This window comes from Rissa tridactyla, chromosome 7 (genome assembly GCF_028500815.1).
Source record: "Rissa tridactyla isolate bRisTri1 chromosome 7, bRisTri1.patW.cur.20221130, whole genome shotgun sequence".
Classification (NCBI taxonomy): domain Eukaryota; kingdom Metazoa; phylum Chordata; class Aves; order Charadriiformes; family Laridae; genus Rissa; species Rissa tridactyla.
Genome location: NC_071472.1, coordinates 37,669,244 through 37,687,111, shown reverse-complemented (window position 1 = coordinate 37,687,111; position 17,868 = coordinate 37,669,244). Strand labels below are relative to the sequence as shown.

The 17,868-nt window shown below is 37.5% G+C and overlaps 1 protein-coding gene across 5 annotated transcripts in view; it reads left to right on the top strand.

Annotated features, from left to right (window-relative positions):
* The window catches only part of GULP1 (GULP PTB domain containing engulfment adaptor 1), a 169,159-nt gene that overhangs the window by 118,933 nt on the left and 32,358 nt on the right, over positions 1–17,868 (top strand). For all 5 annotated transcript variants that reach the window (XM_054208469.1, XM_054208465.1, XM_054208470.1 and 2 more), the window contains 3 exons: positions 4,056–4,127; positions 14,083–14,181; positions 17,014–17,151. In XM_054208469.1, coding sequence (XP_054064444.1) covers positions 4,056–4,127; positions 14,083–14,181; positions 17,014–17,151 — 309 coding nt within the window. The remainder of the gene's footprint in view (positions 1–4,055; positions 4,128–14,082; positions 14,182–17,013; positions 17,152–17,868) is intronic.

Below are 17,868 nucleotides of genomic sequence, written 5' to 3'. Positions count from 1 at the left end.
GAGGATGGTGAATTAGTTGTTAGTTATTTACTTTAGAAGTCCCGGAGGTGGCAGCGCATCCATTCTGTGTTAGGGATTATGCAAACACAAAGGCCTTTGTCACATTGAGCTTGTCATCTGAAGTCTCAGTTTTGCAAATATATACGTGTTTGCTTAGTTTAACTATTACAAACAATGCTGTAGTAATTGGTACCTAATATTAACCAAAATACGATGATAGGGCAAATCACATAGAAAAGATACAGAGCAAATGGAAAAGCAAACCATTAAAAGCCTCCGGTTAATATGTTAGCTATATGTTAAACCTATATTGCATAGTCATTCTTTTGATATAATTAGAAAATAAATTGTCTTGATTGGAAATTCTTTTAATATTTTGCCCCACAATAGATCTTAATTGCTGTTTTACTCTTTATTACTGTCTTACCATAACTAACTAACTAAATAAATAAAATGAGAAAGCTTATGAAGCTCAGGCATGAAACCTGTAAGCAGTTAGGACTAAAATTTGAGCTTACCTGAATAAAAAACAAACAAACAAATGCAGTTAAGAGACAAAAATGTGTTATCAGATACAAACGTTGCAGCCCATGGCATGGTCTCATCATCTCGGATATTAACATGCTACAGATCTCCTTTGTAATTATGGATTAAATGCATCTTACTGTATTTTATTGAATGATTTATTAAACATAAGCTCTAATTCCACATCCAGTTCAAAACTGCTGAAAGCAATAAAGGTTTCGGTAGTGATGCTTATTGTCAAAACCATACTCATCTGGAAGACTGCATTGCGAATGACTGGGAGATTTCTGGTTAGTGAAGTGAATACTATTGATATAATGCTCATATACTTCTGGTCTTGGTTGCTTATTTCTTTTGTAACTTGTTGAGCAAACACAATTAGTATGTGAGGAACTGACAGTCATTTAAACCTGTGCTTTCAGCAGTTTGTCTTTCTATTTAGATGTTTGCTTCTCCCTCCTTTCTGTGATCAGAAATGGTAATTTCTGTTTTGGGGGGCATTACTGTGGACTTAGAAATTCAGTGAAATTTAACAGATGCCCTAGCTGTAGCAGAAGTTTAATTTGGTGCTTGCAGTTTCTAAGGCAGTAATGTGAATAAGCATGAGGTACTGTCCTGGTTTGGGCTGGTCTGGCCACCGAAACGAATTACAGATGCTCTCCCCCACCTCTCCCTTTGGAGAGAAGAGGGAGAGTGAAGAAGAGACTTATGAGTTTAAAAGAAAATAAACTACTTTAATGAAATAGCAATAAAGTAGTAAAAAAGAAAATAATTAAATATATACGCTATATAGAAAACCAGTATCAAGCTCCCAGGATGATGATCATGTCACGGATTGGCACTGGGAAAGTCCCAGACTAGACTCAGCAACAGACAGGAACCCGATTCCAGATCTCGATTGAGGAACGCACGATCGGGATCAAAGGCAGATGAACAGACCGAGTCCTCCTTGGCTGCTGGCCATTGAAGAAAAAGGGCTGACCCTTTGATCCCACAGGTTTTATACTGAGAATGGTGCAGACGGGATGGAATATGCTGTTGGTCAGTTTTGGGTCACCTGTCCTGTCCATTCCTCCCCCTACGTGCGACCCCTCTATGCTTTTCGTCTTCCGACCCTCCAACGGGGCAAATAATGAAATTAGCTGACCTTGGTTGTTATAGCAATAAATATAAGCAAGAGCCTCTCTGCATACCGTTCCTTGGCATAAATTATAAACAATCAGGTCTTATCACTCTGGGAGCGGATACAGTTGGAAAGAATATGTCGTTAATTTCAGAGAGTTCAGTTAGTTAGAAAAGGCTTAACTGAAGAGTAAAATTACTGAACAAAAAATTGGTTCTCTTTTACCTCAAAGCAGGGCAGGTACAAGCCCCTGGAAGAACAGTATTTATGGAAATTATTGTTCATTAAAAGATCAGTCTGCTGCTGAGAGTTATTGAATACAGCAAGATACCTTCATCTTTCCTGGACATCAAATAAGAGCGAGATTGCTGAGAGGGAAGGGAAGGGGAAACGACTCTATTGCTTTTGAGTTATCTTTTGCTATCTTAAATCTCAGTTATCTGGACGGAAGTAAGCAAATAAGAAACGTAGGGCAGCCCTGTGCCTTTCTGGAGAAGTGTCTGCAGGAGTCTGCGTACCCTGGGACATGTAGAAGTGTACTCGACACAGTTCTACCCATGGTCATATGAAGAAGTGTACTAAGGAGTACGGGGCTGTTTACATTGATAATGCCTCTGGAGCTGCAAGTTTCAAACCTATACAAATATCAGGAAGCATGTGTGGATGTATGCGCAGCCGTCTTCCAGTTCACCGTGGGCAGCAGTGACCTGTGTGCTCTGTTCGTTGAGCCTTATCCACGCTTGCAGCTGTTATTTCCTGTGTTTATGCAGGATTCCTGTAATGTATATAATGTACCCTGGCCTGCTCACAAACTTTACAGCAATTATACTTCTACCTCTTGTGTTGTGCCAAGTGTGTGGTATATAAATATGCTTGTATACAGATATCTGGTACTATTGGCATTCCTCTTAGATTCTCATCCAACCTTATCTGCTTTCTTTCTTGTCCATTTAAGCTTGTGGTTACCTTTTTTTTGTTTTTACTCGCATACGTTTGCTCATATATATTCACTCACCTTTCCCTTTCTGTCTCTGTCACATGCAGTATCCGTAATGTCCAAGAATCATTCTTCTTTATCTATATGCATTTTCTTCAACTGTCACTTTTCCAGGGAAGAACACACCCTCCGTTTAAAGTCATCAGAGATGTTGCATGAAAGACGTCAAATCGATAATAGAGGTTTCTGCTTCGTTATTACAAAACCTTGGTCTCCTGTCTGGAGAATTGTTATAGCAGAGAATGTCGATGGCAGATGTGTGTGGTGTTTTGATTTACACACTGTTGTATTCAAGATGGCACATCACATTTCAGAGTCAGTAGCAGATTTCTAATGAGACTTAATTATTGGTAGAGCTGCAAAGGTTCTTTGCAGGAGAACTGCTTGAGCGCATTGACTACAGTAAACACGTTTTTAAGTTTCAATAAAATTTCAGAGCTACTATGTTGAAAGCGTCTGTAGCTTGGCAAATTTAAGTTCCTTTTGAAACTGCTAAGACTTAAAAACCACACATAACTCTGTTATTTTTACACAGAAAATTGTATACTTTAGAGAAAAAAGGGGGTTGGTTCTTTCTTGCTAGCGTTATTTTGGCGTATACAGGTAAACGATATGACTCAAATCATCTGTACCTTGATGTGAAAATCAGTAAATTCAAAAATAATTAAATTATTACACAGATGCGGTTCAGGCAGGATTGTCCCGCCTTTCATAACAGTACAGTAGAAGGCAAGCAAAAGTGTGTGGAAGAACATAACAGCATTTCAGTGCCTTACAGGCCTGCTAAGGTCCCTTTGAAGTATCATGCTTTGTATATTAACAGGTGTATGTTTGGTTTTCATTAAAACCTTACTTGGTAAAAATATGATCTCTAGTAGAAATTCTTTGAATATGAGCCTTGTATTTATGTAATTTGGAGCCTCATTCCTTTAAATCTATGAAATTACTGTACCAAGCATCTCTGAGACCAAATCAGGCCTTTTTAATTTATCTTGCATCACTGCATGGAAGTTTTAGTGACATAGTCCAAACCGTTGGCTCATGTTGATTCATGGGAAGTATCATATTTCAGGTGGTTTTTTTGGCATTTTTTCATAATTTCCAAAAGAAATTATATTACCAAAATTACAATTTCCCAGTGGAAAAAGGTACTTAACCTCTGTTTTACAGACTTGTATAGGACTGAGATAAATAAAATGTTTTTTAAAAGCTGCTTTTAATAACTCTTATATTTGTCTAATTAGAATGTAATTCTTGTTATTCTCTTGATTAGAAATAGCTGCATGAAGATTTGTTATTTATCAACTACCAAAACGATTGTATTTCGAAAATAATGGGAAAATAAGATTACTTGAGTTAATTAGGCCTTCTGGTGCATAACTTATTTCTCACAAATTACAATCTTTTCAGTTTCTCGGCAGTACGGAAGTGGAGCAGCCCAAAGGCACAGAAGTTGTAAGAGATGCTGTCAGAAAATTAAAGGTAAGAAAGAATTCTTAATGAAATAAAAATGGAATGTAATCTTGTTTTCACAGATCGGACACTTTGTAAGTGGTTATAGGTAAATTCATTGGGTTTAGTAGCAGTTGCTTTTACTAATCTCTTCACTGGTGTGTAGGCCTTTCCCTCTTATTGTCAGATAAGACAATGTTCTGACAATGTCAGATAAGACAGATGTTCTGCTGTACAAATATTTAGTTGTCTCCTAGATTATACAGTTATTTATAGTATAAACTTTATGTACCTTAATGTGTACTGCTTGTTCTTTTGAAACTTTAGGGCTTTGTTAGTACAAACTTAGGTAGCAACAATTTGGTTCAGCTGCCAATCCTCACTTTATAGCTATTGAATGCATCTAATTCTGGCACTCCAAACATGTTGCCAGAGAATTTAAGAAAATGAACTCTTCCTTGACTGAAAAACTAGTGACTTCAGTCCTGCCCGTCCTGCACTTCTCTGGGCTGTGCGTTGCTTCCTGGGAGTCCCAGTTAGGTGAATCGCCTCTTGTTGCAAAACGCAGAATACCCACCACTTCAGGTAAGCTGTTGGTGCCGGAGAGCAGGGCTAAGAATGTCAAACCACATTGTAAGTGAGCTGTGATAGGTAGCTCTGTGGGTACTGGCTGTCCCTGACTGCTCTTCATCTAAACCTAAGATGTCTGATCCACATAAACTGACAGTTCGACCGGAGGTGAAGGTTTGTGACATTGGCGTGAGTGTCGTGAGCCTCCAGCTGTGATAATTGGTGATGTAACTGGAAATAGAGCTGTAGTGAGAGAATAGGGTTTACAAACTGAGGCTTTTTATGACAAGGGATATTACTGCCTTGTCCTCCAGGTCTTCGTGTTTTGTTTGAAAAAGTCTGCGTGCACAAACCCGATCTACATGCTGGTGCCACGTAGATGGCTGAGAAAATCAGACATTTACAATTTCTTCTTGGTTACGTGATCTTGAGCACTGAGGGACTTGGTAGACAATTAGAAAGTATCCCAGTGAAATGACGTGTTGAGGGTTGCTAACTGATAATACGGCTTTGTCTTGGCTGAGTGACAGCTTAAAGCTCTTCAGGTGCTATGAGTTGTGTCAGGGAATGCTCATTTGATTTTTCTGCTAACTCACATTGCTGTGGAATGGCACTGCTTCCTGCTTGTCTGCTTAGAGCTATTGGAGCATTAGTTTATTTAGATATAAAAATTATTCTGCCCATTATTGTACTTTGCTTAACTTTTTGTAGGGTTTTCGTTATTCATTTAAACAGAAGTATCTCGGAAGTGGACAGAAAATTTTGGGAGTCGATATTAAAAAATTTGATTCTGTGTTGTTGTTATCATAAAAAAAGGAAGAAGGAAGGCATGAAACGCTACTCACATACCTCAGCTTTGAAGACTGAGAGTTCCCTTGAAAAAGCCATCGTGACAAAATTGATCAGTAATTGTGTTAAGGTATCGAAACAGAAGTTCTTTGCCATTATTTTCGCTCCACCAAAATAGCACAGTTGCCTTTAAAGATCTGCTTAGTCAATTCTTAGAATGTTTTATGCCAAAAAGATTTACTCTGCTGCAGTTCATCAGAAACATTGTTGTCTAGTTGTTTTAAAGTGTTTTAGGCTAGCGTAAGTATGACCCTTTTTTGGCCATTGCAGCATGCTACGATGGAAACAAAATGTATGGTTTTGTGTTCACCTCGTGCAGTCCACAGCCAATACTGGGGTGAAGCCTGTTGTGTTAGATGTTTTCTGTTTATAAAATTCTATTACCCTGAGAAAAGTTAACTGTGCAGAAATCTGTCAAGGTAATATCCTGCCATGGAGAAGTTTCAGTTCTATTTTAATAATGTTTTATCAGACTCCTCCTAAGTAAAGCAACTGTTAAGTGTCCCTGTCTTGCTGGTGGAACTCCAGTTTAACCTGGGCTCTCACAGATCGCTGGAGCATTTTGTTGGGTTGGACTGTGTGATTTGGTACCTTGAAATAGTTTACTCTGAAAGCAGGTCCAAAAAGGATTTCAAATAACTGTTCTCTGAAGTGTAGGAAGAGCCAGAACTATTTTCATTTGTCAGCCTAGCACTAAAATTTAAAAGTAGTCATTTTTTGTATGTACTTGTGGTGTCATTGGAGTATGTAGGTATCTGTTCTAACTTTTTACATGTGTTCCCTAAATAAGCCGCCTTGGAGATATGTGTCTGAATCGTTGCTGCCAGAATTACTCCAGTTCTTCAAGCTTGGAAGTTTGGAGCTTAGATATTACTTGGAATTGTATATAGTCATATGTTTATTGGAAAACTCACAAAGTACTTAAGACAACTTTTGGAAAGACTTGAAAAATCTTGGAACAGAATTCAGAGAGCAATAAAGAGGTTTGCTGTTTAAAACAATCCTCAATGAATTGAATACTCATTTCAACATTGATTTATGTTATGCATCTGAATTCTTTGAAGAGAAGCCTAGAGGTACTGGATTTCATAATTAATAACACAACTCTAGCTTGGTTTTAGAAAATGTTAATTAAAAATTTTAAACCAGTGAAAACAGTTTGAAAACTTATGTCTTGTTTTGAAAGAAAACATCCATAGCGTTTTTTGGAGTAGGAGAGTTTTTAAAAGATGTGTAGCTTGTGATGCTATATTTAGGGTAGTTTTTTATTATACGGATTTGGTTTTAATCACAATGTTAATCATAATTTGTTTTTCATGAAAATGAATAGCTAGCAGAAAAACAACTGTCTCTTCTTAATATTTGGAGCTGTTGTGCCAACTAGTGTGTATTGCACCAATAACCTTTTGAAATACTGTCACTGTAAACTATTTTTCTGAAGCCATCATGTCATCAGACTGTCTTCAGAATAGACATTTGATATGCAACTTTTTTCCTTCTTTAAATCAAAAGATCTTAACTCATACGGCACAAAGACTCTTCACTTGCCAGACAGGTTTGTGCAAAACGCCATTCCATGAACTTACTTTTACCAGCAGGTGGAGCTGATGTTCTACAGTAAAATACAAAACTTGGAGGAAGTTTTTTTCGATGGTTCGTTGTACTTGTTTTATCCTAACTACTACTACTACATTTTCTAAACACTTCAAATTTTTCCTGGACCAGTTGCAATTCGAATATACATTTTTTTTCAAGCATCTATATTTAATTTTTCTAGAGGATTGTCCAGTGGTTTTATCTAGTTGGGATTATGTTTTCATATTTTCATATTTTGGGATCATGTTTTCATATTTCTTGGAGCTGTACTGCAGGAGAAAGAAGAAAGTTGGACACTAGTATTTTAAAATGTGTATTTTTGTTTCTAAGGTAAGGTGGACTGTTCTCATAATTTATTACAAGTAGTTTTCTGGTCAAACTAATTTCTAGAATGAAATAAAAACTAAGGAAGATGGTACCAAGATGTGTCAGAACATGCCTACATTCAATTGTGTAAATGTTGGCAAATCACACTTTATTTTATGAAGTGAAATGATTAATTTCCTTGATTAATGAAGGGTATAACTTCTAAATCAGACTGTAGGAATGAATTTGGTCTTTCTCAAAAAGTGCTTGAAGCGTTGCCAGAGGTGAGAACAGGTTGAAAGATCAGCATACCAGGTGGAAAGGGCAGCATAACGAGGCTGTTTGTAAGACAATGGCATGAAGGGGTGTTAGGGAGAAAACAGATGTAAACACCTGAGTTTTGGGCTATTCCTTTTACAGTCTTCAAAGGGATGTTTTTGTGAGGACCAAACTTAAGGCTGTTCTCTTACCAAACTTCCAACTCAGTTTCCTTTTCTCCTCCTCTCTTCTTCTGTAAGTGGAGATGACCAGATAATGTAAATAGAATTGATCACTTTTAAGCCAGTTGAAATAATCATCAGCTCCTTGACCCTTAAGGATACACAAAGTGACGAGTGCTCTTTCACACGCCTCTGCACATGCTGGGATGCTGTCCTGCTGCTGCCCTTAATAGACCATCAATGGATATTGTTCTGAGCTCCCTTTCGTGTGGAAGCTGGGTTTCATTTGTTGATGAAAGGACAGAGGAGGGTGGAGTACAGAAAATCTATTAATATTGGGATAAAGAGGTTTCCAGTCAAGCCTTACAGCCATGACTGTTGTCTTGCAAGTACTGGAGAAAGACAAATGTGTGGTCTGGGACCAGCCAGGGACAGCCTGAAGACCAGAGCAGATCAGATGATAAGTGCTGAAGAAGAGAATACCTGTTTACCCTCCCTCTCAAAAACCAACCAACCAAAAAAACCAGCCAAAAACCCCCACCAAAAACAAAACAAAAAAACCCAAACAAAAAACCACCACCAAAAAAACCCCAACAAACCCCACACCACCAAACAAAATAAACAAAAAACCCACCCAAAACAAAAAAAAAAACCCAACACACCTGACCTCCCCTCCAGCCAAACAACAAAAAAACCCCCAACAAAACAAAACAACAAAAAAAGCCAACTTCAGGGAGTGAGAGGTGGAAAAAATACTGTATTGCATTGTCTACACTGTAGTTAATAGATCAATAGCCTTCCTCTCAGTCCAGTGTGGGTCTGGAAAACAAAATACAGCTTATTCCGTAGAGATGGATTTCTGAGACAGCTTTTTCCCTACGCAGCTGATTATTGAGAGATTCAGGGTCGCATACCTGTGGCCTTTTAATAATTTTCCTCTTCTTGACAGCTATTTTTAAGAGGTCCTAATACCCACATTAAATGTGCATGAGAGTTTGGGTGGTAATATGACCAAAAAGATTATACGTAGTCACTATAAAGGAAATAGGGCTTTTTTTTTTTTTTTTTTTCAGGCGTCTTTCCTTACAATGAATGATTTTATGAAAAAAAAGAGGAAAAGCATCTTCTCAAAGCCAGGTATAAAGCTGTGTCTCAGTGTAGACAACTACATTGTCATCAGAGAGACATCTTTTAAGGTGTCCACATGAAGTGCAATGTCTAATGTCTCACTGGAAGCCTGCGTAAAATGAAGGAGTGGAACTCCTATTCCCTGGGCTAAAAAATAGCACCCAAATCATGGAAATGTCTACCTCTGATGTTTCAAGGTTTTTTAATAAACTCCTGAGTTGTGCAGTGAGGTGTAAATATTAAATAAAAGCACATAGCTTTGATTTGCATAGCTTAAATTGATTTTGATAGAATTTTGTTTTAACCGTTATTTCTTTAACTAAAGCTCCTGGGTGTTTTTTAAAATGTGGGGTTTTTTTCCCTCATTTTATTTTTTGTTGATTAATCCTCTGATTGTGGGTTGCTAAGACTTGATGCGTAAGCATTGCAAATGTAATTTTATTAAAAGTCTCAAAGTATGCAATTTTTCCCTGCTACTGTAATAAAAGGCAAGATATGTGGAAGTTATTTCATTTTTCTTTTTAAAGCTAGATTAAACCATAGAAAATAGATTTATTTGTATCTCTTCCTTTCCCTAAAAGATTCAAGAAAAATATGATGTTAATTCCCAAGCAGTTAAATAAGAGCTAGCCCATCCCGCTGAGCTGCTCATATTATTATTGGGCCAAATCTGGGTGTCTTGCCTGAGAACAATATATGTATAAACTAACAGCTTAAGAATTTGGCCCATCGTATCTCTTCCCAAGCCATGCTGTGATTCATGATCATTTTATATCATTGTCCATTTTGATGCCAATGGGAGGCTACGGATTTTTACCCTCTTAAATAATCTTGTTACTGTGCGAGCTACAAATATTACTTTGTTTCAAATGTGTGCTGAAAGGAGAATATAATGTTTGTAAATCTCCCCTGTCCAGAGGTTCCTCAGGGTCTTCTTAGGTAGAAGGAATAAAGAGAAAAAATAGAAGAAAAAACACAAATTGGCTGATACCTAAGTGTGAGGATCTGCTGTTCAAACCCTGCACGAGTTTTGGAGGTGGCTGAACTTGGCATTCCGGAGAAGGTCAGATTCGAAAGAAATTACTGATCAGTATCTGGACATTATCTGTTACTACACAGGACAGGGAGTGGGCAGGAAAAGCATTAAGAAATTAACTGCAGCAGATTTTCTGAATTTATCTACGTATACTTTTCAGAGGCTGTATCCCAGTAAACCTTTGATTAAAAAGCTCGTTTGTCTCTGGATGTCTGTGGTGAAGATTCTTTTGTGGTTTTTCTTTCACCGTTAGCTTGGTTTTGGTTTGATTGAGTTTCTTGTGAAGTGCGTTTCCAGTCCTCTGCTAACTTTTGCGAATATCCTGCGATCTTCCTCCATTTTGTCAACATCCTTCTGCATTTGAAAACCTCAGAATGTTTGAGTAGTTTCTCACAAGCAGCTGATGCAGTGCAGCCGTTGTTGTCTTCTTAAGGGTCTTTTTGAAATATCCAGGGGTTGCATTAATCTTGTACTTTCACGAGAAGGTCCACGGTTACTAGAAAGCATACCATGGCATCAAGACTTTCTTAATTCCATCTTCACAGATTAGCCCCGAGAAAGTAAGTTTGTTCCCATATGTATGATTTGCAAAGTTGGTATTGCAGCAGAGATGGTTTATTTGCGTACAGGCAGTCTGCGGTGTTCTGCTTGGTGAGGTATTCTCTGTGTTATTTGCTCCTCCATCAGCCTTCGCGATCTGAAACCTTCCTCTGTGGTGATTTGAGAGTTCAGATCGTTAGTTACTTTTCTCCCTATTTTTTTTCCTCTTTTTTTTTTTTTTCCTGTCTGCAGATTTTATCAGTAATTATTTTCCTCCTGGTCATTGTTCAATAATGTCACGCTTAAGAAATAAACCCTGCTGGAATACATTAGAAACATATCTTCCCAATGACAATTTCCTGTTTATAACTGCATCTGGAGACTAATATAACTAACTTAACTAATACTTTCTTTGTATTGCTTCATTTCCTAAATATAACGGCATGCAAAACTCAGTCAAATGCTTTCGTGTATTTTGACAAGCTGCATTTTTTTATAAAATCCATATTGATCATCATTAATTCATGTCACTTGAATTCTCTAGTTTTTGAACTTGATTTATGCTTTTTGAGAGTGGAGAGGTGGTAGGGTCATTTTGTTTACCCTTTTTTTAGTATTGGCACAGAATTATCTTCTGGAACTTCCTCAGTGTTATAAGACTTCTTGACTACTTGGAGCAAGCTTTGGCCAGCTGTTCTGAAACTTGTGCAAGTTATTCAGATCTATTTATTTAAAAGTTTTCATGTTGTAGCTGTTTTTGGGGACCCTGATGAGATGATTACAGTTGGAAAACCAAGCATTTCGTCATCATTCTCAACATACGTTATGGCTTTCACTCAGTAAAACCAAATATTATTTATGCCTCCTCTTCATTACTACACAGAAATACCTGCGTGCATCTTGCTTATAAGGGGACGTTTCTAAAAAGCCAGGGTTCCTTCAAGTTCAAGGCTCTTCCAAATTGGTGTGTGCCCCGGGCTTATGTATTGTATAGCTGTGCTTCTGCGCACTGTAAAGCGCCTTGGAAACTGAGATGCCCAAACTGCCCGGGTGATCTGTGGCTTTTGTGGTCACTCCATTGAACATGTAGAAGAGTGAGCCAAGCGCCGACCCCTGTTGTACCGTGAAAAGGGACCACGTTTACCCTCAGATTTTTATCCAATAAAAGGACATAATCAAATCGCAAATCAGAAGGGAAGGCTGGCAGAGTGGGGGTATTAAGTAAATGTATGAAAATTATTACAAAGAAAATTGAAGTGTTTTATTAATTTTGGGAAAAAAATCGGTGCTAATAAAACACTGATTGGCTTATCACTTTCCTACTTTTTGAAGCCAAGACTTAAGAATCAAACAGGTTAAATTGGCAGTATAAAACTAAAGTCAAATCTGGGGGGGGGTTAATTAGTGATTTTTATTCAAGAAAATATAGGGTTTTTTCCTGTAGCAAATTTGAATTGTCGTAGAAAGTCAAGAAATGTAGTTGGCCAAAATGCCTATAAACCAGTGATTAGGGTTTTTTTTTATTTTCTATAAAATTATTTATTTTTTTAAGTAAAAAGATGCGTATGAGATGACACCCTCCCCCTTAATTAAAATAAAGGGATGGGGCTAGTCATTAAACTGTATCAAAAGTATACTCTACTCTGAAGATGTGAGAAAGGGGTTTGAAGACAGGAGGGCAGGAAAAGGACGTGTATATTGCAAGAGCTATATACATGATATTGAAGAGAGGCGGAACTAGAAGTTATGTTAGATTTGCTTGACTTTTGACTAGTTGGTTTTCACTAGTACGTCATCATGTACAAACCTTCATAAAATATTTAGCCAATATTTAGCAATCCTAGCTGTTGAAGTGTAAAGTGGGTATTTAGATTTAAGAATTGGTTTTAAGAATGGCATGGAGTGGTTTAGGTGAAAGTCTTGTTTGGGTTTTGGTGCTTTTTTTAAAAAAAACTAAGTTGTGAAGCATATGGTACTTATCAGCTAACATGATACATTAATCAGGAATAAACTGGATAGGTCATGTTACTGTATGAAGTAATAGGATTAATTATAAATTAATACAGAGTTACAAAAATTTTCAATAAGTGTGCTTTCAAAATGAGGAATAAAATTGGGAGGAAGGGAAAAGCAGGTTAATTATGTGCTTTTAAGGTGGTTCTTAAAACTAGTTAATAATTTGACATGAATGGGGCTTCCTATAAGCTTCCTACAAAATGAAATAAAATAAATGGAGACAGTCATGTGGTGTAAAGCAGTTGAGTTCATGGAAAGATTTCCCAAATACTAATTGGCATAGGCCTAGGGACAGAGCAAAAACCTAAACCCTCAACTGTCACTTAAATAATTAATTAAAATCAGGAATTTAGGTGTATTGGGGGGGAGGTATCAATTGACTACAGCCAAGTACTTCGCAATCACAAGGTAATTCAGGCTTCTGTCTTCCAGGTTTAACCCTTCTTAAGACAGGTTAGCACCCTTGTGGGTGTCCTAGACTCTTTATACCACTAAAAGTCACTGTCCTCGCTGACAGTATTTGTACTGATGGTGAACTATGTGCTCAATTATTCTTAAATGGGAGCAAGTTTGAGGACGCAGTGTTCATGTGAAGCAGAGACTCCAACTCCTCTTGCCTTCAGTGAGTCATCGTCCTTATTTATGCAATTAAAAATGCCATTCCAGGCTGTCAAAGACTTGAGAGGAAAAGGGCTGGTAACAGAGCAAAATATAGAGCAATTCCGTATCTTTGTGAAGAAGTTACTCAAATTCATGGCACTTTTTAACTGCCATGCAGTAGCAAATTTTAAATACTCTGATTATTTTGTATGTAATGTTCATGAGAGAAAGACAAGTAAGATCTAGCAGCTAGAGAAGGAGATATAAAAAGATGGAAGATGTATTGAATAGGACTCATTACACAACCCAGTCTCCTAAAATGTTGTCTAGCCATCGTCTAGTGAACTCTTAAATAAATCCTGAGAATGCTATAGAAGAGATCAAGTGTTTCTTACATGTTGACAGCTGTAATGCTTTCACATTGAACCTGCTTAAAAGAATTGATATCCTTAGAGGAGCATACAGGAAGTACCCTCCGTGCATGTGTACAGAAGTGAGTGTAGAAGTAGTGGGAAATGGAAAACATAACGCCGTTCACTGCTCAACAACCAAGCAGTTGACAAACTATGCGAAAGCGTTCACGTTTCTACTGTTGTAGAAATCTTATGCAAAAGCTTAAATTAAGTGCATAGACAGCAGATAAAAGTTTCAAGATGACCAGCTAAGTAATTTTAAAATATTTTTTTCTTGTATTATAGGAGTGTTCTATAGTGTGCAGTCAGAAATGCTGTTCTGTGCCCAACTGTGACTTTGGGAATGATCAGCATTGTTTATAAGAACTTTTTGAAGGAGGAAGGAAAGGACTTCAGGTGGAGGGAGTTGAAAGGAAATGAGAAAAAACAAAAAAAATAAGTAAAGAAAACTTACTATTAATGTGATTGCTGTTGTATTTTTCATCTTATAGTTTGCAAGACATATCAAGAAATCCGAAGGCCAGAAAACACCCAAAGTTGAATTACAAATCTCAATCTATGGTGTAAAAATTCTAGATCCAAAAACAAAGGTAAGAGACTTACGTGTTTATGGTGCTAAAATAGTAATTAAATACTGGTTTTGCTGTTTTTAATGTTTTTATTGGTTTACAAAAGTATTACAATGAAAACCATTCTGATGATGGAAAATTATTCTAAAATACCATTTCTTAGAATCATAGAATTGTCTAGGTTGGAAGGGACCTTTCAGATTGAGTCCAACCATCAACATAACACTGATAAAAACCACCACTAAACCATAACACTACAAGCACTATATCTACCTGTCTTTTACATACCTCCAGGGATGATGGTTCCACCACTTCCCTGGGCAGCCTGTTCCAATGCGTGATAACCCTTTCAGTGAATAAATTTTTCCTAATATCTAATTTAAACCACCCCTGGCGCAACTTGAGGCCATTTCCTCCTGTCCCATCACCTGTTACTTGGGAGAAGAGACCGACCCACCTCTCTACAACCTCCTTTCAGGTAGTTGTAGAGAGCGATGAGGTCTCCCCTCAGCCTCCTTTTCTCCAGGCTGAATAATCCCAGCTCCCTCAGCCGCTCCTCATGAGACCTGTTCTCCAGACCCCTCACCAGCTTCGTTGCTCTTCTCTGGACTCACTCCAGCACCTCAATGTCTTTTTTGTGGTGAGGGGCCCAAAACTGGACACATTACTCAAGGTGGGGCCTCACCAGTGCCAAGTACAGGCGGGATACAACACATGCGACATCTTCCCAGGAAGGTACACGGTACTCCAAAAGTACCATAAGTACTATTGCAGGATTTTCCTCTGGCACAGCTTGACAATTCCTTTGTTTTCAGCAGTTAAGTCCATTGAGTCATCCCATGGATGGATTTTCTGTTCCTTTGTTTGCTCTGGTATTTTGGAAGGGGTTACAGAGTAAGCAAAACATCCTCCTTGCACACTTCAAAGAGGAATAATGAGATAATCAAGCTAAAAAGTATTTATTCAATAGTCAGCAATTCTTGACATCTGAGTGCTCTTAAATCCATATGTTGGATTTGAATGAACTGTTTGTTACTGTTTCTTAATTCTGGAGTAATTGCTACCATTCAGACAGTGATGCTGCCTTTTAAGAAAACGTAGCATTAGTTTGAGGCTAGATCTACTTGCAACCCATTTTCGCTTCAAACTCTTGATACAACCACAATTCAACAGTTCATAAGCAGAGCGGGCAAGAAATATCCATGTCAATTACAGCAGTTTTTGCATCTTCCTTACGTCATAGGGCAGCAAGGCGTACTAAACCCTGTCTCCTGGCAAAAACTGTTTTAAAAGAACAGTTTCAATTGCCAAAATGCGTTATTTTCCTGACTGTTCCTGCAGAGATTGACAGAAGTTCCTGGGGGAATAGGAACATTCTAATCTCTTAGCAATGTTATTACAACTCAAATAGTGATTGACTAGGAGCAGTCTTTTTATCTCCTCCACTTCATATCTTAAAGATACACGTAAATATAAATTTGAATCAAGTTTTCTTTCGCTTTGCAAAATTTATAGATGCTTTAGGAAATGACTTAAATTCTGTGTTATCTTCACTGATTACAATAATTTTTTTCTATGTGTTTTTGAAACAAGTCAATATTGTTACAGAGAAATATTGGTTTACATTCATGTGATGACTATTAATTGTGGTAGGAACAGGAGGCCTGCTGATGTGTCAGGACTTGATTCTATACTCTATAATCCAAAAAAGGAGGATTATAGAAAAGGGGTTCTGTCCTTAAATGATACAAAGTAGTTACGTGGGTCTATGAACCTAAAAGAGCCAGAACGGGCATGTGTTATTTATGTAACTACAACAAAAAGAGATTAAATGTGAGAGGGATTTGGGGACATAGGAGAAATAGGATACATAGAAGAATGGCTGTCAAGAGTGAGAAAAGGAACCCAGTTGGGGAAATGGGAAAAGATTGCCCATATGGTCCTCTTTTTGGGGTTTTTTTGTTTGTTTTTAAATAGTTGTGTGCAGAGAGGACAAGCCCTTGTTTATGAGCTTATAGTAATCTGGGAACCCTGGTGCTGCACAAAAACTTCCTTTTTTTAATAGATAATAGTTCACATCTAAACTGCATATTTTCCTTTAAAGCAAATACTGCTTTCCCATGTAATAAGCCAAACAAAATAAAATACCAAGAAGAGACTTGTTGAAGAAAAACAATAAAAAAATACTTGAGATAGTTTATTTCAGTCTTGTCAGGCTCTCTCAGCTGAAGAACATTGCCACTGCAACTTTTTAAATAGCTGTAGCATGATTTTTAATAGAAAGTGAATTATAGTATCTAAAATACGCAAATAATACCGTTTAAAAGCTGTTTAGATTGCATCTTAAGTAAGCAATTATTTATGTGACTATTTCTCTATGCTGCTGTATTTGAGTAACAAATTCATTTTCTTTCTCTTTTCTGTATTTAAGATAGAAAGGTAAGGACTTATTTCAGTAAAACCACTTTAAAGAAACACTGGGAGTGTGCACATGGAAAAAGAATGGAGTATTTTACATAATCATTCCCAAATAAATTGCATAGGGATGCAAAACAACAGTAAAACCAATTTTCTAGAACAGAAAATACCATCCAAATAAACACTCCCAGATAAATGCTGTCCAAATGAAAGCTTCCTGCTTATGTTCAGTAAAAATGGGAACATTTGTTGGGAGATGAGTTTGCTAACTTCTGTTATTTGGGCACTCTCATGTACAATGAAAGACGTTCAAAAATGTTAACCGCAGCTTGCCTGTTCTTTTGTAGATGAGGAAATTGAGAGATTTACTTTGTTCGTCTTTGTCCTGAGCAAGTGTAGTAGTTTCTTGAGATTAATCTTTCTTTTTATTTGCAGGAAGTCCAGCACAACTGTCAGCTCCATAGGATATCATTTTGTGCTGATGATAAAACGGACAAGAGAATATTCACTTTCATATGCAAAGACTCAGAATCAAATAAGCATCTGTGCTACGTATTTGACAGTGAAAAATGTGTAAGTATGCAACATGCTTTAAAAAAACTAGTGACTGTTGGTCTGCTTGGAAATAAGAGGAAGGATTAATAAAGGCAAATAGCCTGCCCATTAATTGGGGTCACTTTGATACAGTCTTTCATGCTGGTAACTTTCATGCCTTGTAACTTAGATGCATTAATTTAAATGAGAGCCTTTTTCTTCATTGATCTAAGATGGTTTTCTGGGACAAGTCTTCTACCCACCTCGGTATCCTAGGCCAGGCATCTGCAATGCTTTCAGAGAACAGACTGCATCCCACCAAACTTGAAATGTTTGCACAGCTGTTTTGCAGAGGTTGCTGCAATCCGGTGGCTGAACCTCACAGGCTCTTCTGCTTATGTGTCTGCCTCAGATATCTTTTTTTTTTTTTTTAATTTTTTTTTTTTACAGCAGGGTTCCCCCTTCTCTGCCCACCCCACTGCCACATCTCGAGTTTGTTAATGCTGTGATGCACTACCAGAGAATTCATTGCACCAACCACTGACATTCTCTCGTGTCTGGGACAGAGCAGGGCAACTGTTCAAAAATGTGCAATAGCAGAAAAAAATAATCCTTCAGGACAGGAAATGAAGAAAATGGTGTCAAGCTGCAACAGGGTCATGTGCTTACCCTGGCAGAAAGTAATTAACAAATAAGAACACTGGAATCATCACCAAAAATGGATGTTTAGGTTTTTTGTAATCTGGCGCCTCTCTT